Source organism: Ciconia boyciana, chromosome 5, assembly GCF_034638445.1.
Source record: "Ciconia boyciana chromosome 5, ASM3463844v1, whole genome shotgun sequence".
Classification (NCBI taxonomy): domain Eukaryota; kingdom Metazoa; phylum Chordata; class Aves; order Ciconiiformes; family Ciconiidae; genus Ciconia; species Ciconia boyciana.
The window spans coordinates 21,254,311-21,280,850 of NC_132938.1; the positions used below are offsets into that span (position 1 = coordinate 21,254,311).

Genomic DNA, 26,540 nt, shown 5'->3' on the forward strand with positions numbered 1-26,540 from the left:
ATGAAAATGATTGGATGTTTGTAATAAAATAATATGATGGTGAAATGATTGCCATTCTGGTATGGGTATGAAAGTTTGGAATACATACTAAGATTTCATTTTTCAGTTTAAATATTTTAGTTTTTCTTACATTTTAATGCACCATTTAGGCTGTCTCTGGTACTGTTCTGCTAGTTCCCAGACTGTTAGCATCAGTAATGATGTCCTGTTGTTATCAGCGTAAAGAAAAATGCCAGTTATTAAATCCTTGGATCCATGTGTGCCCTAAGGTACTTAGTGAAACTGAATGATGAATTAGCTGCTTCTTTTTTCTTTTTTTTTTGAGGTTTTTTAATTGCTTCTGTTTTATTCATAGCAGAACGTGCCCTTTGATTCTTCGTATTGCTGGACTGAGCAAAATTAGTAAAGGTTTAAGGCTGCTTTATGCAACTGGTCAATCAAGTTTTCACCATTTTTACATTAAATACCATTTCTGAAGTGAGTCGTTTTGCATACATCTGCTTTATAGGCAGAAACCTACTTCATAACTGTTTTTATGGAAAAATCTCATGTTTTCCACAGGACTTCATCATGGCATGGATATAATCTGGTTAATTTTTGATCCATAAAGAATAAGTTAAATTGCACTACCTTTGTAACTAAGAATTCAAGTTACAAAAGGAACTATTTCTTAAATTTGACATGTCTTTCAAGTGAATATAGAACCTAGAAAAACCCCTAAACAAACTTCCACCTTTTGTTCCAGTCTTTAAACCTTGTTTGCTGTGAGGTCATGGAAAATATTTGTCATTAATAAACTTTGCATGGCACAATTAAAAGGTTAGCACAATAACTACCTTTCAGTGTTTTGATGAGGCTTAGTAGATGGCGAAATACTCTGTTGAAAACTCACTGTAGACAGCGCAGATCTCACGTAGTGTGGTCTGCTTTAAATAGGCCTCACAGAAACACAATTCCAGGTTGTTGCCACGTGGATGGAGACTTTCTGGGTTAATTTGAGAGTGTTCTTGATACTTGTCCCTAAATAACAGTAATGAAAGAAGGCTTCTTTCTTTTTTAAGTGGACTCTTCTTATTAGCCCTGCTCTTCCCAAAGTTGATGCTGTTTAGTTTAACAAAAAAGCTAGAGGGTAAGAAGCTCAGGGATGAATGTTAGTTGAATTTAAGACTTTTTGCCTAATGTTTCCTTTTGGATGGCTGTTATCTTTCAAAGGCATTCAGCTGATAGAGACTCAGGTGATGTTTAGTCCTGATGAGCGTGGGTGTTTGGCTTGTGCTTCTTGTATTTTTTCCATATTTACCATTCACTGAGACTTCTCTCTTCAGAGTCTGAACGGTGTGAACATTTAACAGTTTAAAGGACTGAAGTGTTTTGGATTCCAAGACAGTTCATCAAAGACTGTGAGCCCGATTGGTGTTTGTGGATTACATGCTGTTCTGAGTTTAAACATTATCACTACTGATTAGCCTGAGAATGGTCTAGCTGTGTCTTGTTTTACGGCTGTTAGTGAAGGAGCTCCTGTAATTTCTGCTCAAATACTTCCCTTCACCAAACTGAGTGTGCCTGCCCTCTGGTTAATGCTCTTGTTATTGACAGCATAGCCTTTTCCCTGGAAAAAGCTTACCCCATGGCTCCACTGCTTCATCCTTAGCACTCTAGCACCTAATGATTTTTCATTTGTTTGTTGTTGTATTGAATTCTTTAGTGGATGTTGTTAGTTCTTCCAGCTCCTAAGAAGGAAAGAAGACTGCTGAGTGGTTTCATGCTCAGAACAATGCAGGTAATTGACAAACACACCTCCTGCCTTGACCAACTCAGAATTGAACACCAGGTACAAAGGAAAAACTTCCCTGCTAATGTCACCCTAAACATGAAGAAAGCCAGCTGGTAGACACCTCTAAAGCCTCCTGAAGGCCAAGACTTCTGTAAGATGAACACAGGGATGACCTGGATGGTTTGAAAAAGCAAACCTTTCTGAACAGAATCCTGTGGTTTGAAAAGGGCATTGAGTGCATCGGAACTAGGCAGCAATGACATGAGCTGATTTTATTTTACTTTATACCCCTTGCTTCCTGGCAAGTTCAATTAGGGTATCTTCTCTACCTGAAGTACCGTATTTTCTCTGTATTTATTGGAGTGAATTGACTGAAGGAATATTGTTCCCTCCTTCAGTGATTGTCTGATTTAAAACAATATTCCAGGTGGTGCCAAAGACTCAACCTATTCCACTTTCTGTTGTTGCAGTCAAGACTCAGAAACCACTAGAAATTATGTTGTTCTTCCCTTCAAGTCATTTGGAATAAAGGGGAGCATCCTTAGACAAATCTCAGCTTGGTTTTCTTGCCATGGAAAAATGTTCCATTTCCAGTTGGTCTGATGGAACAGATCTGTCAGAACAGATGAGTAACAGCTTGCTTCTGTTTGCTGTACTGAGTTACTGAGCCTGGAGTCTAACATGAGGTTGGTAATACTATGGTCTTTCCTCACTTGGGCGGCCCATGAAATTATAGTGTAAGAAGGCACTATAGGGATGCCCTTTACTTTTTGGAGATTGATCCTCTGACCTTTCCTGGCTAATATCAGTCCCAATGTCAGCTTCATTTAAAACTGCCCATTGTTTTAATTACACTGATCACAAATTCTTGGAAGGTGCATAGGAGGAGCTTCACCAAGAGCCTCTTCTGAGAAACTAGGAGTCTGCAACAAAATGTTTTAGAGATATGTTAAATACATGAAGTTAAATACACATGTTAAATACAGAGACCTGGTAGCCCAAAATGTTACCCTGGTTCAGTCACTGTGCTTTATATCAGCAAGTAGGAAGCACTGAATCTACATCTCGTCATGCAGCTCTAACAAGTGTGGAATAAGTTTTGTCCAGGAAAGACATTCCTGGTTGTTACACTTCCGGTAATGAAAAAACTCACAAAGTTGATCCCTAACACATATCATGTGTTTTTTAGATCAAGTTGTTAGGTGTTCACCTCACGGAAGAATGTCCTGTGTTGGTTTACTGCTCATTCAGCAAGGAATTGCCAGTCTGCTCATGGCATAGAGAAGAGGTATTAAGAGAATGTGTTATAAATCCAGTGAGGAAATTACATCCTATGTTATTTTTCACCATTACTACTTGTACTGAAAATTCTGAACAAGCTCAGAAGAACCAGACACAGCTGCCTTTCCCTCCAACATAATTTTCTTTTTACTGTAGGTCAGATTAATACTTCAGAAGAATTTTTACCTCCTACTCACTCTTATTTTAGTTTTGTGGTTAAAGAAAAAGAGGGGTAGGCCCTGTAAATCAAAGGTCAAAGGAAGATTATTTTAATTTGTTCCACCAAACATTGTCCTACCTTATTTCCCATCAGTAGTACTGGAAATTACTTCACCTAAATTACTTTACTTATTTTGGGGAGGTGACTTTCTCTCTTTTCCTCTTTATAGTTACCTGAAAGCCAGCCTCTCACATAAACATTTACATTCCTATTTACATCGGAAATGTTTTATTAATGAGAGAACCTGTTTCCAGCAGTTATTTTATACATATCAAAGACACTTTCTTTAATCCTCTGTGAAAATTAGAAACATGAAGATACTCATGGATTACTCATGCTGTATTGGATAGAAAATTTATAGTTCATCTCTTCTATACATGAGTTCCTAGGATCGTAAATATGAAGTAAAAAGCCCCTAGACTGTACTTGGCTATATCTGAAAGGTAAGAGGCCGACACATAAGAAAACCCATTCCAATTATAAATGTCCAGACTCTTTCTTCTTGTTTGGTAGTTTTAACCAAACTTAAAATTGTCTCAGCTTCAAAAGTTTCTATCCTTGTTCAGTAACTCATAGTTTTCCAAGCTTTTTCTCTGTGTTCTAATTTAAAAAGAGCGCTTTAATTGTTGTGGCTTGTCTTCTCTTCATCAATGAGTTAAAATTTGTTTCGTATAGGTCTTCATTGCCATCTAGTGGCCATAGTTACTCAAAGGTTTAGAATAAAGCTGAAATTAAAAAGGATATGAAAAAAGTTTGGGATTTTTTTCTTGTGTTCTGACCAGTAAGATAAATACAAAAGAGTACATGAGGAAGAAAGGTAAAGGTGTGATGTTTGCTTTATGGTGTTATACCTACTTGGAATACAAGGGGTTTCGTTTCTTTTTTGCAAAGCATTGCTCTGTTAATAAAGGTTGATAGTAATTTTTAGTCTGTGTGTAATTTCTTTACTAGAAATAAAGCTTATAATTGTTAAGAAGAAAATTAGTGGGATACCTCCATAAACACTCAAAGCATTTTGTATTGTCATTCAAGTATGAGAATTCAGAAGCTGCCTAGATATGTGGTGTGCTTTTTTCTGGCAATCTGAGTTTGTTTCCAGAAGATCAACTCTTGAATAAATACATCCGTTACTTGAAGTTTCCTCCCCCCAAAATTTCATTTCCTAACCTTGGAGTTAGTTCATAACCCCCATTTGAAAAGTATTGTTCATAGGGGAAACATGACGATGGTCCTCTATCTGGGATGACAAAGTAGAGTAGGCCTCCTAAACAGTCCTTGGCCGTGATCATTGCCCTCGCTTGACCCCCTGCCTAATAAAATGTCTAATAAAAAGTCTAATAAAAATGTGACTTTCTTATCCTCTTGCTTCCTTCCCACCCACATTTATATATATCTGTGTATATCTATATATTTTTTTAAATGTGATCACAATTGTCTACAGTAGAAATTTTCTCAGTGTAATGCTAAAGCTGTTATTTCTTGCTTTGTTTTGGTTTTCTGTTTTCTGAAAACATGCCAAAAGTTGCAGCAACAAGTAGATGAGCCTCAGAATAGATTTTTTAACAACAATTATGGTATTTACATCTAGATGTGGGATGATATAAGACATATATAAATTGGATTGGTCATGTAGAAAGTAAATGTACACCTTGTACTTTAATATGAATATTATGATTTTGACCATTGTTGTTGCACTGTCTCCCTCACAAACATAAGTCGTCTTAAGATCATTTTTCCTTTAGAGAAGCATTTGAGGGAAATTAGGTCATATCATCTGTCCTGATGTAATGTTTGAAATAAATGCAACTAAAAAGTAGGAAATGCATTCCTGGTTTTGGGATAACAAATTTGTAGTAGGAAGGCATGTAACAGAAACTCATGGTGTTCTTAAATATACCCCTGCTGCATCAATGAGTGTCTTAATGAAGAAAGCTGGAAGAAAGGTCAGGTAGCAGAAGATAAGAAGCAAAAGGCATAATAGCAAGCAAAAAGGGGATACACAGTGTGTGCTGTTTGATAACATTTATTATTGCTTACTCTTTCTCTTCATGGTGATTTTCAAATTTCAGAACTTCTATTCTTACAACAATAAAGTTACAATAACACATTCTAATGTCAGATAACTATAAATTTCAACTTTATGATTCATGGCTGGGCTAGTGGAAGTATTCTCTTGTGCTGCGACTGCAAAAGTGTTAGATTTTATTTTCGAGGTAGTTTATTGTGTAGTTTCTCAAGTTGACAGTTTCATCAGGAAACATCTGCTATGCAAATTGGCAAGTTTCTACCTATTGCCTTGGTTCTCTGTGTTCTGCATTTTCAATTGGAAGAAAAAAAATTCCAGAGCCTTCACATGACCCATAATTACCGCAAAGAATAAAATATAAGTAGTTAAAACCGATGCAATAAGCACATGAAAAAATGTTAGTTGTTAAACTTTGAATAATTTGCTTCTACAAGTGGCTTTCTGTTAATTCATAATTCCATATTTATGAAAATTTCTATGCTTTAGAATAGTGTGAAGGCAATAAAAGGAGCAAATAATTGTTATGATAAGTCTTTGCTGGAATGGATTATCATAAAGGAGGAAATACAGCATTTGTTTCTATTTGTTTAGAATTATTAAATTTAAAAAGCAATCTGTAGGAGCATTTTCACAAATTAATTTAATGGGCTTCTCAAACATGCAGATCTTTTGATGTCATGTAGTGAGCTACTTTCTACAAATTCTCTTTTGTAGGCAGTCTTTTTTCAGACCAGAGCACAATACTTTTGAAAGATGTTCATAGGTGTTTAAGCTGTATGGATATTGGTATATCATCGGTTTTGTTGTGTTTAAAAAGAGCGAAATTAAGTGAAAAATTTTCACTGTGGATTTATTGGCAAGATAGAAAATTAATTTTTTTTGCCTGCAGGAGGTAATTTTTGCTCATTATCATAACCACTGAGACATTTTGAATTGCGGTAAAACTTAAAATTTAGTTGTTTGTTTCTCTGACAAAGAATATACATTAATTGTGTGCATTAACTGAAATGATTACAAATCTTTGCATTTATTTATATGGATTCTTAATATTTACATTTTTTTATTATGTGGTTATTAACTCAGGACTTCGGTTTCATCTATTAAGAATTCTGTTACTTAGAAAAGCATTTTATATCTTAAATAATGTTAATTTTGCTGAATAGGTGAGTTAAAGAAGTGTATTAGACTTGATTTTCATACTAAAGCTGACTTCCACTAATTGAGGTTTATGTGGTGCTTAATAGAAATAATCCATTCAGTTGTCCAAAGCCAAATTAAAAAAAAAAAAAAAAAAATCCTACCTACCTGTATAAGGTAGGAGTTGTCTTTGGATTTTAGAAGTGCCAAGTAAAGTACTACTCTCCAATTTGAAATAAATAGAATAATTAAAAACTTGGGTATCCTCTCCCATCATGCTTCTTTAGCTACCTCACAATGGGATGTACTCATTCTGCTTTTTTAACTTTTATTTTAACTAAATTATGATTAAAAACACTGCAGCTGTTGACTAAACTAAAATCAAAAGTGATTAGGATTTGCATTTTAACAATTTGCAGAAACTTCAAGACCAATACATTGTATTATAAGGCTGCATTTAATTTTGAACATGTTGCTGTAAGTAGCATCTAGAGTGATTTCAGTCAGTGCTGCTAAAGACTAGATCATATATTTTACAGTTACTGACGAATATGTAAAATCATCTATTCCATATAAAAACTGAAAAGAGATTTATGCTTGGACGGAATAGAGACTCCCTCCTTGCTAATGACGAAACACTAAATGTTTAGGAATTGTAGTCAGCAGTTGTCCATTAAATTAGTTTGTGGAACTGGTCTGTGTGTATTAATCGCTGCATTATGTTAAGTACCTACAAAAGCAAAACACTGTCATCACTTTCGAGGCCTTTTTACTTTCTTTGAGAATCTCTTCTTTCTAAGGGTAGAAAGCGTTTTCATTTTATAGAGATGCAGACTGTTACCTATCATATATTGAACTGGAAAGATACTCAGTGACAGTGCATCTAATGCTGATTTTCCTTGCCTTTTCTCTTTTTTTGATTTGCATTTTAGAAAATCTTCAAGGCAAATGAAGGGCATGCATGTATAAACTTGAACGCAAAGTGTGAATGGGCTGGGAAAGCTCAAGAATTTTCTTGAAAGCTGTGTGTAATCTCAATGCATTTTTCATTTTCAGGTTCTTTTGTCCTCCTCCATGTGTGTATCTTATGGGCAGTGGATGGAAGAAAAAAAAAGAGCAAATGGAACGGGATGGTTGCACGGAGCAAGAGTCACAACCTTGCGCCTTCATTGGAATAGGAAACAGTGACCAAGAAATGCAGCAGCTGAACTTGGAAGGAAAGGTAGAATTGTAATAAACTACTCAAATTACTGCAAAGGATATTATAGCTACATGGTGCATATTTCAAGGAATACCCTTGCTTATTTTTGATAACTTTTGTTACACTGTAGCAGATATTACATAAATGGATTAAAAAAATCCCTCAAAAATATGTAGGACAATTGAATAGGTGGATTTGGTTCAGGGGATCATAGCAGGGTACTAACCTTTCATTTGTAGGTTGTTGGTTCAGAGTCAGTAAGCTGTTAGGTTATTTGGTAGGCATCACTGGTTAACTGAAGTAAGATTTCTGGCCCAAACTCTGTGTCCCTCTCCTTGTCTTGCATGAATGGATAATCTCATCAAGGAAGTATCTGAACAACATCTGCTGCTAGAAGTGGTCTTTAAGTCCCTTTGCATAAAAATACAATTAAAATAGCATCTTAATAAATTTAGTAGATTATTTTTTTACAGTGATATAAATTGCTACAAGATTTTTTTAAGATATTTGTGGTGACTTAAACAGTTGGAATAGAACTGGCAGCACATGAGTGCTCATTTTAGCTGCTTGTTTTATTAAGCAGTATTTTATAGCTACCTAGTACTTCCAGCACAATCTACTTAGAAATGCTTCATATGTTGCTGAATTGGAAAAAAGTTCTTTTTGATTTTTTTTTTCTTTTTAAGCTCCTGTTTTCACCTAGCATAAACACTTAGCCAAAAGTAACTTTCTAGTGTTTCAAAACCCTTTCAAATCATCTTCCATCCTTTCAAGAAAAATTTGGCTCAAAACATTTCCTGCACAGGCAGCCTCTTGTGCCTGCCCAGTGTACTGCCTTTATAGCTCTACTCAAATGTAATTTTTAGTAGTGCTCTTAACCACTAACAGATGGCTTTGACACAGCTATAGTCTCTAATCATCTGTTTTCCAGTCCTGGTAAGGGTCTTTAGAAAGATGCTAAAGTACTGAAGCTGGGTGGTAAACTTCACAAAGCTAAACAGTAGTCATAAATGATATACATATGGAAGAGATGGAGAAAGCAGTTTCTGATCTGTTTCAGAAACTATTGCATCAGTTTTCTTATTTTGTTCATAATTAAATATACATTGTTTCTTGAACTGGGTTGACTTGAAAGAATAAGCAACAGTATGTTTTCACCTACAGAATTATTGCACTGCCAAAACCTTATACATATCAGACTCAGACAAGAGAAAGCACTTCATGTTATCGGTAAAAATGTTCTATGGCAATAGTGACGACATCGGTGTGTTCCTCAGTAAACGGATCAAAGTCATCTCCAAACCTTCTAAAAAGAAACAGTCACTGAAAAATGCAGACTGTAAGTATTTTACAGTTCTTCTCTTTATGTAGCAATCCATTTTGCCTCCTACTAATTTTTTCTTATGTATTCTGAGGTTTGACTACAAAGTAAATACAATTAAATTTTCAATTTCTGTTTTTTCTCATGTATTTCAGAACTGTACATATCAGTGTATTTTAAAGTATTCCAATATAGGTAGGTTACACTGTTAAGTTTTATGCAGTCACAGTTAATTATTTAGTAAATATAAAAGGTCCACCAAAAAAACTTCATTCCAAGGAGTGAATCCTTGTAGACAAATGCATGAAGAATGCCCTACCTCAGCTTTCTAAGCTGTTGGATCTCTTAAGCTGCCATGACCTGGTGCTTAGGATGTTTTGATCAGTATCAAAGAGATAGCTTTCAGATTGTGATAAATGAAGTAGCATCATCTTATCCAAACTGCACTTCATCACATCACAGCCACCTTCTTACTGTCTCATGCCATTTTCATGTTGTTTTTGTTTTTAATATCTTTTGCATGGTTCCTTTTAAATAATTTGTTAAGAAATCTGTATGGTGGTATTTCACCCAGATTTATTTGCTTACCGTGTTTTTCAACTAAAGATATCTCTGGTGCTAATGTATAATTGGGAGCATTTTTGCTTTTCCTCCAAAGTTTTTGCCTGCATACCACTGGAGCACCTCAAGAGATACCCTTTTTTTGTTTGTTTGTTTTTCTCTCTTCACTAGTGCTTTAAAAGGCTCTTCCATCTGTGTTGGGCTGGAACCCATTCACCTATGGAATGTGGATCTCGGGGCCGCTAGCTTGCCACATGACTAAAGGCAATCTGTTGCTGTGCAGTTCACACCCGTGGGCTCAGAGTATGCACTGCTGACTTTGTATTCAGACAGATAGTTTTGATGGACAGTGAATATGAACCAAGCATTCTTCGATAGTAAATATGAACCAAGTAGAAGAAACGTGCCCGTTTTGATGGCAAAATGCTAGTTGCTGATTTTGGTTAGGGGAGCAGACTTAGCATTTCTCTCTCTTGAATGATAAGTAAGTTCAGATCTGAGAAAATTTCAAGTTGCATGGTTACAATTTTACATAGTTATGTCTGTCTTCCTTTCAATTGATTGTGATTTGTAAGAATAATTTTTCTTTATACTTCAAATATACTTCAAGTGATCACTGAAAGTTGTCTGAGTACTTCACAAGGGCAAGCTAGAGCGTCTGCTCAAATAATCAGTTGTTGGAGAACTATGAACAGAAAGAGTTTTCAGCTGGCAAACACTGGCCCATTTGGCTAAGTGGCAAAATTCTGTGAACTAGCATGCCTTTGGAGAACAGCCACTATGTATGTTATCCCACTTGTAATTTTGTGATTATTTTTGGTCTGTCACAAATATAAATATTTTCTAAATTAACCAGTAGTTGAGAATTATTTCTTGATTTCCAATATTCATCGGTTTATTTTACTGTATTTCTGACTTTTCGTTACTTTTCTATGTAATAATGAAGTAATTTTATAATCTCAAGTCTGTCTGTGTTCCTTGCAGTATGTATTGCGTCAGGGACAAAAGTGGCACTATTTAATAGACTTCGATCCCAAACAGTTAGCACCAGATATTTGCACGTAGAAGGTGGTAATTTCCATGCCAGTTCACAACAGTGGGGAGCGTTTTACATTCACCTCTGTAAGTAAAAATGAAGCAATATATTTTTTCACCTCCCTCCCTTCATCCCCACAAAAAAAGTCCTGCATTTTTTCCTCCACATTAATTGCCCGTGTGCAGATTTGTTTTGTTACCGAGTGTATATTTGATGTAATATTGTGATGTTAAATGTTCCTCCTATTGAGGAAAACAGTAATTAAAACAAATAATGTGAAAATTCCTGTTTCATGCAGTGGATGATGATGAATCGGAAGGAGAAGAATTCACAGTGAGAGACGGCTACATTCATTATGGGCAGACTGTCAAACTTGTATGCTCAGTTACTGGCATGGCACTCCCAAGACTGGTACAGTTTAATTTCTCCAATGCTGTAATTAATTTGTACATGGCTACTTAGTGTAATTACATAGTTGGGTTTGCATTGTTTACAATTTTTGTCTTTGTATGTTTCCTTTTCGTAATACATGTTTTATGTGGAAAATGGCATTCATTTTAATAAAAACCTATTTTTATATCTGCAGATTAATTCTGTAAGCAAAGAAGAGCTTGTAAAATAAGCATAGGGAATTTTTCAGAATTCAAACCTGCCACAGTAGGTTAATCTGCAAGCTGTCCTTAAGAAAATGTCTATTTTAAAAACAGTAACGTAGGTCCCAGTGTAGCAAAATACTCAAAATATTGATATTGAATAGATGAGTAAAGTCTTTGCAGCCAGTAGGACTATTCTATTTGTTGAGTTCACACAGCTTTAAAAATGCTCTACTGATTTGAATCTAAAAGCACTTCTGTGTACTTCTAAGGATACGTAATTATACTAATATCAGCTTGCAAAAGTATTTTGGACGTTTATGAATACTTTCTGTTTTAAATATGGAACATTGGAAATACCTTTGGAATAACTTTTTTCTAGAAAGAGACAATTTCAGCCCTTGTCTTTGTCACAGGTACAAAATTGAATATAACCAGTTAAGGTTTGTGAACCAAAAAAATTACTTTATTGCTGGATACACACTAATGGTTTTTATAAATACATTTAAGTATAATTACAGGGTTTTTTCCTGCTGTTTTACGCCAGCCTAAGTGGAATTTTGTGACTGATAATAAATAATGCTTCATATGAGATGATCTGTGAAATTGTGGTTTGTCAGCCCATTATGAACTTCATACAAAGTTTTGCTAATTCCAGTTTTAACTAGCAGCAATTTTTAGAGTGTGCCAATGTAAAACCAGCCTTCTCTGCAGGCAGGTTTTTGTTCCACTTCCCAGACTTAATTTTACTAGGACTGTAATGAGAAATTCTCTCCCAATATCAAACTTAGCTAAAAAAGAAGATAGCCTGCTCAGAGTAAATGGTATAAAATGATAATTTAAATAGATAATCTTTTTTTTTTAAAAATCACATTATTTGACAGAAAAATCCAGACCTGGTTACTACTGATCTGGTTCAGTGCCCATGAAATTCAATAAGAGGACCTCAGTTTATTTGTGGGCTTCATGTTAATATTTTCTTACTGCCAAAAGGAGACGCCATCATTTATGATTCCAGAAACCTTATTTGTAGGTAGAAATAGATTAGAAGGCTAAAGGTTCCTGTTTTGTTTGCTATTGGGAACATTTGTTCAAGCTGCCTTACAAGATTGATTGAAGGTGATGCAATTAAAAGGTAACTTGCAGACATTTTGTAGGTTAATGCAAAGAACTTTGAAGAAACAAGTTAACCCTGAAACTTATATTGCTAATAATGCCATTTATTATCATTAGAAATCCCAGAGGACATGGTTGGCTTTCTGATTGTCGGCTTAGAAATCTTCAAGCACTTTGGCTGCTGCTTCTGCTGATGTTGCATAAAATGAAGTATTAAACTTTTTTCTAGAAGTTGAGTTAAAATTCCAAGCTACAGATTTCCACTGTCTGTAAGGGAATAACTTTTTTAATTTTTAAAAATAAATTAGTATAACAGCTCTGAATTGTCAGCAGATTTTTTTCACTGAACTGCCAGATGTAAGGACCAATTGTTCTTTGCAGTTGTCTTTAAGTAATATTTAATGACCAACTATTGTTAAGATACGCTATGATTGTTGTGTTTGCAAAACTGTACTTAAGGACATCGCAATACCTTTAAAGTAAATCCTTATTTTCAACTGTTCTCGTTCAGCAACCAGTCTGCCACAGAATGTTGTCGATGCTATCAATGGTGGAAGCTTCTGTAGAAGTCTATTCATACTTGACCTACTGCTCTTTTGTACCAGGAAATGGAACAAAAGTAGATTTTGCTGAAGCTTCAAGTTTTTCCCCACTCTTACAGCAAAAATGATAAAATACATATACATGCAGCACATTGAAGCTGTAGTACTGAGTGTCACTTCAATGTTGTGTTCTTGTTTCAAAAGCATTGAGAATTACAAATCTAATGTTGGTATTAAAACAGGAGGCATGGAAATGTAAAAAAAAAAACCTTTCACTTCCTTTACTAACAGTACGTATGTAATCTCCAATGTAATGAAGTACAGAAATTGTTCTAAATGTATATGTACAATTTTCATTCACAGATAATTCGAAAAGTAGATAAACAAACAGCATTATTGGATGCAGATGATCCAGTATCGCAGCTCCATAAATGTGCATTTTACCTTAAAGACACTGAGAGAATGTATTTGTGCCTTTCCCAGGAGAGAATAATCCAATTTCAAGTGAGTTGTTTAAAACTATTTCAATAGATGAGAAGCATGGTTGCAAAGTTTTCCCAAATATTCCCAAAATATGTATGAATGCCAGTTTTGCAGTTGGTTTTGAATGTGAGTCTAGTATTTTGTTTTGAAAAGACAGAGGATGGATGTCCCTTTCCAAATCTGTTTTTCTTTCCTCATAACCTTCTTCCATGTCTGTCTAGACAATTAATTCTATTTTCTGCAATGGAAGAAATGGAAACACACTAGGAACTTGTGCATGCAGTCATGATACTGTGGCTTACTGTGCTGACATATGCCAGTGGAGTTGCACCACTTGTGTGTCCATTTCTAGATTGCAGCAAACAGGAAGTGATACAGTTCATGATAGCCTTGTTTCATGGTGAACTTAGCAGAGTTGCATTGTCTTGCTCTTGGCTAAGAGTGCAAACGTAGGCAGTTGACCACAGTAAATTGTAAAGCCACAGAAATTTGATTTTTCTGTAAAGAATGTAGCTGTCTCAGTCTTCAAGTATTTGTTTCTCCAGCAGGTGGAGAAAAATATCCCTAGCAAGTTACTGTAAAAGGAATGAACCCCTAGGGAGAGCTGTAAAAAACCCCCAAAACCACAGTGTACAATTGTTCTGACAGCTTATACAATATGCTAACAAGTTGTGGGTTTAGTCTTGTGTATGTTAGCATGCTTTTAGCAGACTTTCAGCATGGTAATTCCCATCAGAGTAACAAGACTGTGACCAAGTTCAGGCCTACTTAAGTATTGCAATTTTCTTTAAACATCCAGGACAGCTCAAATAGCAAAGGGTGTTGAGAGATAATGCTGCGCTCCAGGAAGATGGCCACACTCAGGAAAGACTCAGGACCTCCTTAAGAGAACAGCTGTAGCTTCTTGGGTAAGAAAGGTAGAGGTAGGAAAGGGGAAAGTTAACTTTTTAAAGATTTCCCTTAATTTAAGAAGAGAGGACAAGAAGGATTGGTAAAGGCTCAGTTGACTTCTGTCCTGAATTGGGACAATGGAAAGAGAATATGAGAAGCTTTGTTCATATTTCAGGAAACATGTTCATGACTTGTGGCTCAGAAGGGACCGGATCTATTGGTTCTACCCACAGCACATAGCAGAGGGATATCTATCAACATACTTTCTTGTAAAGGAGAATGGACCTTCGTCAAGAAGAAGAGAAGGCTATGAAATGGGAATTGCAATAACTCAGGATTTGCCTTGCTATTTATCTTTCTCAAAGTACTTTATGGGAAGTGCTGAATGAAGAAGCAACTCCTGCTTCTCTGACAGCTGCCTTAGTTCAACATCCTGGAATCGCCTGTGAGACTACCAGGACATCCTACCACTCTTCAGTTTCTGCAGCACTCATGGAGCCCAATCTGATAAGAGCTCTGAACTTTCCACGTGGGTGGGGCTTAGATAAAAGGACAACCCACTCTTCTGAATTCTTTTAGTGGAGTAGGTACCTGCTGCTTCTACTTGTTGAATAAAATCTGGTAACTTGCGCATTGGGCTGTTATCACTCTTTGCTAAGTGAAATCACTATGGAAGGTAAACTCTTTCTACCAGTGGCAGGAGAGAAATCCCATCTTATCTGTTTTTTCCTTTGGACCAGAAGACCAAGACCAGAGAAACAGGCATGTGTAGCATCTTTCACCTGCCTGCTCTTAAGCATTTACTGTTGAATACAGTTCCTGTAGTAGGAGTCTGGACAGACTGTGGTCAGTGTAAAAAAAGAAAAAACAAAACCCACAAAAAACCCCCAAACTTTATTTTAGGGAGACAAGTCTCTCTTGGGTGAATGGAAATAGCCCAATATAAAGACCTCAGAGGCTTAAAGCAGAGAGGCTGTAAAAAGTCAGCAGGTCCGCATGAACCTACAAAAACCTTGAAATTCAGTTGCTGAAGTACCAGTCAGGTCTCTCTTTAAAAATGTCCATGTATTCTGGAGAATACAGAAAGAACATAATTAATGCCTTACTGAATCAGAGCATAGTCCATATCTGTGTCTAACAGCAGCAATAGACATGGTGCTTAGAGGAAGCAGGCAGACCTGGTCGCTTTATGCAGTCCAATGCAGTTGTATTCTGCCAGCATCCACACTTCTTGTATTAAGGGTTGTTAAATGCTGCATCCCTGACTGTCTTTTGGTATCATTTTGTAGATGTGTTGGCCATCCGTTTGATTCCTTTTGAATGTGCTGATGCTCTCTTTTTCTGCAGTATTCTGTCGCAGAAAGCTGAAGAGGTTTCCTGTCCTCTGTGTAGTAAACATTTGCTGTATTTGTTTTGAATGATCTAATAGTTTCTGTAGTGATTCCTAGTTCCAGTTTTGCAGGATTTAGTGAGCAACAGTTCTGCATTCACCTTACCCATCAACATCTTAATTTCTTCTCTCCAAATTGAAAAGTCAGTCTTTTCAATTTCTTCTCATAAGGTCAGCAGCTCCGTGGAGATTTTAGTTGTGCCTTCTGTACCTTCTCTTTTTTTCACCGTGGCGTGCTTAGATAGGGAGACCAGAACTGCACACAGTATTCCAGAATTAGTTGAACAAAGGATTTACACTGGCAAAATAATACCTGATACCTTGTTCTCAATATTTTTTTTCTGATGGTGTCTAGCATTGTGTTGCCACTTGCGGCTGCCACTGCACATTGAGCTGGTGATTTCAGAAAACTGTCAGTGGTGACTCCAGGATCCTGAGTTGTAACTACCAGTTCCAAGCTCAGTATTTTATACGCGTCATTTACAGAATTTTTCTTTAGAAACCTCACTTTTATCTAGATTGAAGCTCATTACCACTTTTTTTGCCCTCTATGTTCATTTTTATGTCCTTCTGGACATATAAAATCCTTGCAGTTGTAACAGCATTTAACTACCTGAAAAACACAGGATCATGCAGAAGTTTGAAGATTTGACTTTACCAGCACACTGGTGAGGACATTGAATAAAACTGATTGCAACACCAGTCCTGGGGAGGGGATTGCCCTGTTGGCTTTTGTGCATTTTGAAAGGAGAATGACCATTAAGTTCTACCTTTTGCTTTCCTTTAATTAGCTTTCTATTAGGAAAAAAAAACCCACCCACAACTTTTTCTAATCCATTATAATTTCATTTCTTTAATATCCTTTGATATAGAGCTTTCTTGAGGTTTTTTTGGGGGAGAGGGGTTAGTGGTGTTTGGTTATTTGGGTTTTTAAAAATCCAAATATATTATATTCCTTGGATTCCTTTTGTCTGTGTCCTTGTTGTGTTTACCTGTTCTTGGGGAATTCTATCCTGTATCCGTTAATGTTATGCAATTGTTTTTTTCCCATCCTGTTCCCTCTGAAGCTAGTCAATACATGAGGTACAAAGCATGGTGTTAAGGCATTTCAATCTTCCAGTGCCACCTGTTGAGAAAGTTTAGTTATGAAAGGAAAAGAAAGGAAAGGAAGGGGGGGCAAAGTGCCTGGCGGTAAACTGCTGTATTTGGAAGTGACAAGGAGGAATGCTTCTCTAGAAGAGGAATCGTAATCTTTCAAGGATTTCTGTGACAGGAGTAATGTGTTCCTGAAATGATCCTTGACATAGCCGGACTTTCAGAACAAATTCTGTGGCATTTGCCTTCCACTTTGTGGCAGGAGTTTAGCAGATCTGAAGAAGCCAGTCAAGGATCTTGCACAGGGTCATTCATTTTTTTATATCCATGGTTTTATTTGTCGTGAGTTGAAGTACATCAATCCATGCCAACAGGAATTGTAGTCAACCTGTAGGAAAAACACCATGCATCAAAATAGTATACAACAGTTCCTCTTTTGAAGTTGGGCTAGTAATTTAGAAGTTCCGTATGTTTCTAATAAAAATATCAGCTGGGTCTTGAGCTTGGAAAGATCTGTAGTTACCATCCTTGTTGCACACTTCCCTTGCAAGCTGTTTTCAGTGCGTTACATGATTATATCAGAATGAAGAGTCCACATAAGAATGCAGCTTTGATCTTAACTTCCTTTCATCTGAACTGGTAAATTCGTGCTAACTGAAGTTTATCTAACAGTTTTGAAGAGTGAAGGTTATGGTCACATACCTAGATATCTTTAAAGCTTAATGGAAGGAAACCGAATTTAGGTATTAAAATTTGAATTTTTGAGTCCTATTTTTTTCTGTGCCTGTGTTTAACCTATACACAATTTCCTTATTAGTTGCTAGATTATGGAATTGTTCAGAGAGGCTTTTGTTGCCATAAAAAATAGTTGTCAGTGTATTTTCTGTCTATATTTGTATGTATGTATACTTATTTAGTAATATTTAGTAATATTTACAAGGAGACAGTGAAAGTTTCTGACGAATTTGCAAGGTTGTCATTTCAGCTTCTCTCCCCTGTCTTTGCACAAATACTGAAATACAAGCTTGTGTTTTCCATCATTTTGTGGATGGTGAAGAACTCTCTAAAAAGAAAAAAAAATCTTGGCCAGATGTAAATCATAACTAATGAAAAGTATTCCACTTTAGTCTGTAGCTATTTTAGTAACTTTGCATTAATAAAACAAGTTCTATTTTAAAGTAGCTACTTCTAGTTGCTGTAGTTTGTTGGTTAATGGCTATTGAATAATGTTAAAACTTTGAAAGCTGAATTAAATAATGAACAGAAGGTTGGAGAGGTGGCAGTATCATAGGTGAGAGTTGCAGTGTTCTCACAAGCTTTAGTTTTCTACCAGTTTTGCTGAAATGTATATGACCATTTCTCTAGGTCATTTTGTTAGAGGCAAAACATCAGGAAACATGTTTTTGAAATAATAGACGTTGCTAGTGGCCGAGTTGCTTTTTGGCTCTGTGACTTGGCAAATGACCTACAGGTCAGATTTAAAACTTTTCTTTCTTTCTAAGGCCACTCCATGCCCAAAAGAACCAAATAAAGAAATGATTAATGATGGAGCTTCTTGGACAATCATTAGCACAGATAAAGCAGAATACACATTTTATGAGGGGATGGGACCGGTCCATGCTCCAGTGACACCTGTGCCTGTTGTAGAAAGTCTTCAAGTAAGTTTGGTTGTTTTGTTTTTTTTTTAATAAACTCTTTTATGTGATATTATTTTTGTCGTACTGATTTAACCTTCATGGTACCTTCGTGGAATACTATAGGAAAACATTCTTACTAGCTTTATAAATAGAAAAACTACTTTATGTTGCAGTAATTTTTCTTACCTACATTTCAGAATACATGAGCCTATCCATCATGGGAATAATATTAATATTGTTCTATACATTAAGAATTTTATTTCTTAAAATAATATGGTAGTGATATCCTTAGGACTTCTACTTCTGTTTGATTATTTATAAATTGATTCTGGCTCTTAAAACTGCCAATTATAGATCAAAGAGAGCCAGACTGAAACCTTATTAAGAAAATCAGCATTCTGCTGTGGAAAATCTTGAAGCTCTCCTAACATGCTCTCTGAAAGATTCTTTGTTCTTTGTTTTCAAAACCTTGTTGACTTGTATTCTAAATGGCCACTATCAGAACTTAGAAGTTCCTTCAGGGATATCAAATTAATTGGCAGGATCTTTTAGATGTGTTACTTCTTTACAGTTCAGTTGTGTAGGTGTGTCCAGTTTTATCCAGCTGATAGAAACAACACTGTTTGCAGTTCTTGTACGCATGTGAAGATCTTTTTTCTGTTTTTTTTCTGAGGGGGGTGTGTTTATTAATACATGTTTTTTTGTGGATTTTCTTCTTTTTTCTTTTCACTCCCTTTCCAGTTGAATGGTGGTGGGGATGTAGCAATGTTGGAACTTACAGGACAGAACTTCACTCCAAATTTACGTGTCTGGTTTGGGGATGTGGAAGCTGAAACCATGTACAGGTACAGTATTTCCTACTACTTTTATGGTGATTACATTTTACTGGATGCTGTGAAGAGTGTAGACTCATGTGTATACACTCAAGTGTATGTATACTTTCTGCCCTGCAGAAAGGGATCTGGGAGTGCTGGTTGACAGCAGGCTCAATATGAGTCAGTAGTGTGCCCTGGCAGCCAAGAGGGCAAACCGCATCCAGCTGGTCAAAAGAGGTGATTATCCCACTGTATTTAGCATTGGTGTGGCCTCACCTTGAGTATTGTGTGCAGTTCTGGGCCCCACAATTTAAGAAGGATGTGAAGGTACTTGAATGTGTCCAGAGGAGGGCAACAAAGCTGGTGAAGGGCTGCAAGGCATGTCCTATGAAGAGCAGCTAAGGACTCTGGGTTTGTCTATTTTGGAGAAAAGGAGGCTGAGGGGCGACCTCATTGCTCTCTACAGCTTCCTGAGGAGGGGGAGTGGAGAGGGAGGTGCTGATCTCTTCTCCCTGGTATCGTGTGCCAGGACACGTGGGAACGGTTCAAAGCTGCATCAGGGGAGGTCATTAGGAGGTCATTAGGAAACATTTCTTTACTACCGAGAGGGCGGTCAAACACTGGAACAGGCTTCCTGGAGAGGTGGTTGATGCTCCAGGCCTCTCAGTGTTTAAGAGGCATTTGGACAATGCCCTTAATAATTTGCTTTAACTTTTGGTCAGCCCTGAAATGGTCAGGCAGTTGGACTAGATGATTGTTGTAGGTCCCTTCCAACTGAACTATTCTGTTCTGTTCTATTCTATTCTTTAAGCTTAAGTTTTATTATACTCAGTTGACTCTCCTGTTTTTCAGATGCGCAGAGAGCATGCTATGTGTTGTTCCAGATATTTCTGCATTTCGAGAGGGTTGGAGGTGGGTCCGTCAGCCAGTCCAGGTTCCAGTAACTTTGGTCCGTAACGATGGCATAATTTACTCCACCAGCCTTACCTTTACGTACACACCGGAACCAGGGCCACGACCACACTGCAGTGCTGCTGGAGCAATCCTCAGAGCCAACTCAAGCCTCATGGCTTCCAGTGAAACAAATACAAACAGCGAGGGAAGTTACACAAACGTCAGCACAAATCCAACCAATGTCACATCATCTACAGCAACTGTAGTTTCCTAACTACTGTTGTTTCTCTGGACTTTAACTGACTTCTAAGTGCTTCATTCAAGAGAACTGAACAATTTTTGTGGTTTCATGGGAAAACACCTTTCCATTTTAGGTGATATTATTTGAACCTTGTTACCTGCAAGTGCTGATCTTAAATATAGAAGCCACAATAAAAAAAAAAAAAACATCCGAAACGTAAGAACTTTATTGAAAAATCTATTTTTCACCTGGTTTTTTTAATGGGCAAGCAACAAAAAATGTGGCTGGGATACATGTTGAGCAAACTAGGAAACATGAACACAACATAGTTTTTATGGACCAAGGAACTTGTATAAGCTTTAGTATAAAAGGTACATTTTCACCATACCTTTTTTGTATCACAACATATAGTACACTTTTGTTACCAAATAGTTTATATTTTTTTTTCCTCTGAGCTTCTGCTCTGAAGTATATTCAGGTTCCAAGCCTGACCATGCTTGTATAATCTAATTACCATACTCTTCCAGTTTTAAAAAAATATATATATTTTTGGTCTGTGGCTGGAACTGTTCCTTTTTTTAAACTGAAGTCTTGTGACTTTTTATGAACTGAAATTGTTTTTATTTCAGCAAGTAGAACCTTGTAAAGGCCAGCATATTTTTTTTAAGATTATATGAAGTCTGTGCAAAAGCTTTAAAAAATGCCTCTGCCTTGCCTGCAATACATGCAATGTATGTTAACTTTAGTGCTCTGTTTTCAGTCATTGTTAATAGTTATTTCTGTTTTCCTTTTTTAAATATGTATTTATAGTGATAATTCATGAGGTTCTAACATTACATGAGTTTTTTTTTAAAGTGACATCTCAAGCAGTCATATTAATGATTGTTCATGTCACAGGCATATGTTGGTGTTTTTGAAGGGTTGTTACTGGGTTATTCCCCCTCTTCCTTGCTCGGTCATATTGCATCTGAAAATGTTTCAGGATCTGTTCAGGTTTTTCTAATCTTGTACATAATTTGTATTAAGTGTAAGTTAAATGTTTTATTTCTAAAGTGGAATGTTCCCAATAACTTCATTTGGCAGCATGTCTTCTGTCTTGTTGGCATGTAACTAAAATACCATGAGAGGTATGTGCTACAAATGGGATTGGTAGGTGATGCCCTTCATCACTCAAGAATCACAACAAGCATGTTTTTCTTCATACTGTTCATTAAATTAGGCCAGACTTTGGTGTAACACTTGTATTGAGAACGTGCTTTCATTGTGAAGTGATCATACCATAATAACTAGAAGTAAATTTTATTACTTAGAAATGGGCAAATAGAAAATTGTAAAAGCACTATGAAGATGTCAACTCCTCCTATCCTCATTTCCTGTGGGTTTCTCTTTCCCTGCCAACAGCTTGTGCAACATTCAAGTCTTCTCTCCATCATAAATTCAAGGCTCATTTGCACTTTGACTTTGTTGCTTGTTGCATTTGTTTTTCATTTTGACTTTGCCATGTTTTGTCCTTCGTTGTAGACCTGCCTGCTTCATTTGTATTTGAAAGTATACCCCAGTAGTTCATTTGTAGTCACAGAACTAGGCATAGACTGGTAGGACAAGTTCTGATAGTGTGATCTTCCTCTTTAAAAGCCAAAATACAAATTTTATGGTGTGTTCCGCCTTTTCTGTACTCTGAAGCAAGAGCCACAACTGCTGTGTAAATGTGAACCTGTGGCTTCCTACAGTGCATTGCTTACAAGCTTATCTGTTGACCATTTTCATAGGGTTTTTATTTCTGACCACTTATTCCAGTTTCAACACCCACCACCATTTTAAAGCGTTGTCTCTGCACCATATTTGTGTACTCTGACGCTCCATTCTACTTGTTTGCTTTAGTGCTCTGTTGTATGTGTGAAAACAATGTGGTTAAAGGAAGAAATCTGTTATAAAGCATATTTAGCTAATAGTAAAATCAGTGCCACTGTCCTCCTAAAATGTGCTTGTATTCTACCACAGGCCTTCATATTTGCTATTCTGTATTACGAAACTTATTCCCATGACATAGTCGCAATGCTGGTTCTTAGCACTAGTGAATACTGCCTCACCTCATCTCCGTTTCAGTGACCAAGGGCAGAATTCATTGTGGCCTTATCTCTGTTTTAAACTGTTTACTGGCATTTACTTGCAAATCTGTTTACCTTTGTATGTGCTATAAAATTTTGTTTTAATTGTGTTGTGGCAGGAATCATTTCACAGTGTTTTTGTTAGAAGCACATAAGTATCTTACAGTACGGCTTAATTCAAGAGCCACAGATTTTCATCACTAATTATACTGAGAATTAAAATAAGTGATATATATATCAGATTTAGAAGGTATTCAAGAACAAACCATGATATACACACAGTAGGCAAACCATAACAAGCCTTTTAACCTTCAAAGACTATTTAAAATAGCTTTTCAGAACTTGACACCTGCTTTTATAATCATTATTTTAAAATTTTTACATATAAATGCAATACTTTTTATATTCAGTTCCTTTACTTGCAATAATTTTGCCCAATAGATAGAATATTCCTTGACTTGTAAAGAACCTAATGACTTAGCCTAATTTCTGCTGTTCTACACACTACAGCCAAGTGGGTGAAAAAAGGGACTATTAAGTTCTGCTTACAAGACCATTTTAAACCCCATTTTTCCCTTGGGCTTGTGGCTCCATTGTTGCCAGTAGTTATTCTCTAGTACAGAAATGGTCTTCCAGGGCCTTACTGTTGTTAAGATGTCCAGTTGTTCAGATATATTATCTTCCTGAACTTTTTCCTGTGGGGTGATACTGTTACAGTTATTGGCCTTGTGAGCTGTTAATCAGTTTTCATTATATTAACAATATCTCAAGATTTTGACAAAACTACTTTTAGAATGTTTCAGTATGAAACTATTATAACTGTTCAAGTCTAGCTGTTAAGTCTGCTGTTAATTCTATATACATAGAAATTGAGTCTGTGTTCAGAATGTTGTTATAGTTCCAACTATAGGAAGAAAAAGCAAATTAAGTGCTCAAATTTAGCTATGCCTTTTCTTGTTTTCTTTTGACTGGAACTGCATTTCAGAATTCAACACTAGCATAGTCTTTAATAATCTGCTGCTGATGTTTTTCCTAATTATTTGCCCTGAGGGCGTCCCACAGCTGTGTTAATAATGGTATTCTGTACTTCTTTTCATTGCACAGACTTACAAGATCAGAATGGTTACCTGAAAAGACATGAACTCAAGACATAAATCAGTGAATTCCCTATATACAAAATATTAATGCCAAGTGAAACAAATTGTCTATTGGAAGTAAGCTACCCACTTGTAGATTAAATGACTCCATAGAGGTGTCCATCTTGAAACTAAGACGCTCTTCAATTATTAACCATATTATTTACTTTCTTTCAAAAGCAGCTGTGTTTATGAGTACTGAACAAATGTGTATACTTTCCTGTGCCAGACTTTTGACTTTGTTTTCAAGCACTGTACTGTGGGATTGAGTGGCAGCTTTGTTAGAAAAAGAAGTATATTAGGTTTCTACTTAACCCTTTTAGGACTGAACAATTTCTTCCCTTTAGAAGCTGTAAAATAAATGAGCAGTTCTAACTTTGTAAACATTCTGTCTGTGTTCAGCACTGCATTTGCCCCATCTGGAGGTGCTATGCTAATGTAATTTTTTAAAATCCTGTAGCATGTGTATACATTCAGTCTTAAAAGGGTTATTTTTACAAACTGTGCACCTGTAAAGTTTCTTAGCAATAAGGTAGAAAAATGAGCAAGTTTTTACCATAATTTTGTAGAATTAATTGCTCAGTTCCATATTTCATCAAGAAAAACCCTGCAATATGGGCAGTTTTGAGGATTAAATAAAAGTAAAATGTAAACCACATAAAAGTGTTTTTGTCAAGTGTACTCTGTGTGTGTATGTGCATATACTATTGGGTTTCATTTTTTTTCTACGAGGCTAAAGATAAAATGCCATGTTCCTGTTGATGTGACAAACATAATTGAACATCTGTATGATGATATCCTAAAACTAGTTATGATTTGATCAGGTGTTGAAACTTGCCTTGTTTTTGTGGATTTTTTTTCAATGTTAACCAAGGTATATGTTTGTGGTTTTTTGGTCTTTTGTTTTGGTTTGGTTTTGTTGGGTTTTGGGGGTTTGTTTTTGTTTGTTTGGAGGGGGGGTTGTTTGTTTGGGGGTTTTTTTTGCAAATGAACAGTGAGGTCATCTATGGAACCAGAACAACACAAAAGACGACCAACCCCAGGAGTGGAAAATTCATCAGTAGTTGTGAGGCTATGCACACTGGACTCCACTTAAATGGGATATGGAATGTCCACCCAAATATCTAAATTGGTTTCATTATTGCTTGTATCATTGCTGGAGTTAGATAAGAAACTGTTTTTTCCAATAATGTAATAAAAAAAAGGTTCACTTTTTTATATTATTTATTAAATAAGAAAAAATGAACTGTGTTTAATCGTTTAACTTTAGCAACTTTATTATTGCAACTAGTATACTGGACTTATTTTCATCCTTTTTGTAGTTGCAGACTGTCTGATATTTCTTTCAGTTGGTTAATAATTAGAACTAGAAATTTAGCAAGCTAGCTTATTTCTTACTTTGGCAGAATACTCTAGTAGGGCCATAAGGAACAAATAGAAATTAGGCGCGCTCTTAGTTTGCAAGCACAAGTGGCACAGTCACTTGAAAAAAGTTTCTGAGATGGGAAGTGGACACAGCAGAGAGAATTTGGAATGGCAGAAACCTACCAGTACTAGTTTTGTATTAAACTAATACAAGAACAACTAATTTATCCATAAGACTGCAAAGGGGCCAGAAGTAGTTGTTAAGAAGGTGTGGCAAGAGTGCGAGAGAGGGAGAGATTTCATTGGAAAAAATATATAATTTGACTATAAGGAAGCATTACAGATTTTTATTGAAACATCTGCAAAGGTGAATGCCATTGTTATTAAGACATAAAATAGCCAGAAGCTCAACACTGGTAGAGCTCCTGCTGTTTGAAACAGGGACAGTATGGGCAGATAACATTTCAACATTATTTTAAAGACTGTTACAGTGCATTTCTGGAAATCTAAATTGATTTTTCTGGAACAGAATAGAAATTAGATCTGAGGTTTTGGCAAAGAGAACGGTCACTTGCTAAACTTTAGTGTTGGTATAGTTGGAAGAAACTGCATGGGATGGTGCTGGTCTTAGATGAAGAACTACAGATATAAAAAAACCCTCTTCATCTCAACCTTGGCAATTAGCTATATAGGTAGTCTCAGTAACGATTCCTGTTAAAATCCAGAGTAGAGGATTAAAAGGAGAATGGTGTGAAATTATTTGGCTAGAGGAAAGGATTCATTTGGAGGATTATATGCAATATACGCCATTTCAGAACATTCAGAATTACAGAACTGGGACAGGTAGTTCACCTTTCACAGTGCCCTGTTTAGATTGGAGTTGCATGCTTCTGAGAAGGGTAGAAAAAACCTGTATGTGCTCAATTAGTGTGTCTGTAAAAGGTATTTATTTCTGATATCCAGTAGCACATGCTTAGCATGAGGCCAAAAGCATGAAGAGTTACAGCCCATATTATTTTTTAAAAAATACTTTTGTATTGAATATCAACATTAATTATGTATCCTAAAGAGAAATAAGTTGAGGAAGTCTTGGTTCTCTGTAGAAGCAAACTTGCAAGCTAACTGCTGTCTGAAAAAGATCTGATAAAGCCTTCTGAATTTGACATCTTTCAGGTTCTGCATCTCTTTCAAGTATGGAAAAGGATGATTAAAAGTTTGCTGTCGTCTTTTCCATGCGCTATTGCCTTTGTATTCTAGCCTCAGTTCCCTTATTTTTCATGTGTACTTTTCCACATCCTTAATTAGTTTGCAGTTTTTCCTCAGAATGTGTAAATTTTGCTGCATAATTTAGGGGAGAGGAGTCGGTGTTAAGTGAGGTGAACTACAACTTCTGAGACTACGTGCTGTCATCTCTCTGTGCTGTTTCTGCTGTTGTGCTGTGGGGTGGGGGAGAAGGAAATGTTGGTTGTTTTTCGAGTGGCTTGTAGGTACATTGAATGGACGTTTATACAGACCTGGCCTTAATGATCTGCAGGTCATTCTCTGAAGATGACACACGTAATTTGGAACTGTATAAAGGTGCCTATGAATCTCTATCTGAATTCAGAAATTCTTTGCTTACTATTAATCTTTTAATTATATTTGCTGTCATGTTGCCCCCTCATCTATGTTAATTAA

The 26,540-nt window shown here is 36.2% G+C and overlaps 1 protein-coding gene across 4 annotated transcripts in view; it reads left to right on the forward strand.

Moving 5' to 3' along the window:
* The window catches only part of RBPJ (recombination signal binding protein for immunoglobulin kappa J region), a 63,445-nt gene extending 38,696 nt beyond the window's left edge, over window positions 1-24,749 (forward strand). For all 4 annotated transcript variants that reach the window (XM_072861457.1, XM_072861459.1, XM_072861461.1 and 1 more), the window contains 8 exons: window positions 7,495-7,660; window positions 8,804-8,978; window positions 10,506-10,643; window positions 10,856-10,968; window positions 13,172-13,312; window positions 18,170-18,325; window positions 19,046-19,149; window positions 19,972-24,749. In XM_072861457.1, coding sequence (XP_072717558.1) covers window positions 7,495-7,660; window positions 8,804-8,978; window positions 10,506-10,643; window positions 10,856-10,968; window positions 13,172-13,312; window positions 18,170-18,325; window positions 19,046-19,149; window positions 19,972-20,287 — 1,309 coding nt within the window. In that variant the 3' untranslated portion in view covers window positions 20,288-24,749. The remainder of the gene's footprint in view (window positions 1-7,494; window positions 7,661-8,803; window positions 8,979-10,505; window positions 10,644-10,855; window positions 10,969-13,171; window positions 13,313-18,169; window positions 18,326-19,045; window positions 19,150-19,971) is intronic.
* The last annotated feature ends 1,791 nt before the right edge of the window (window positions 24,750-26,540 follow it).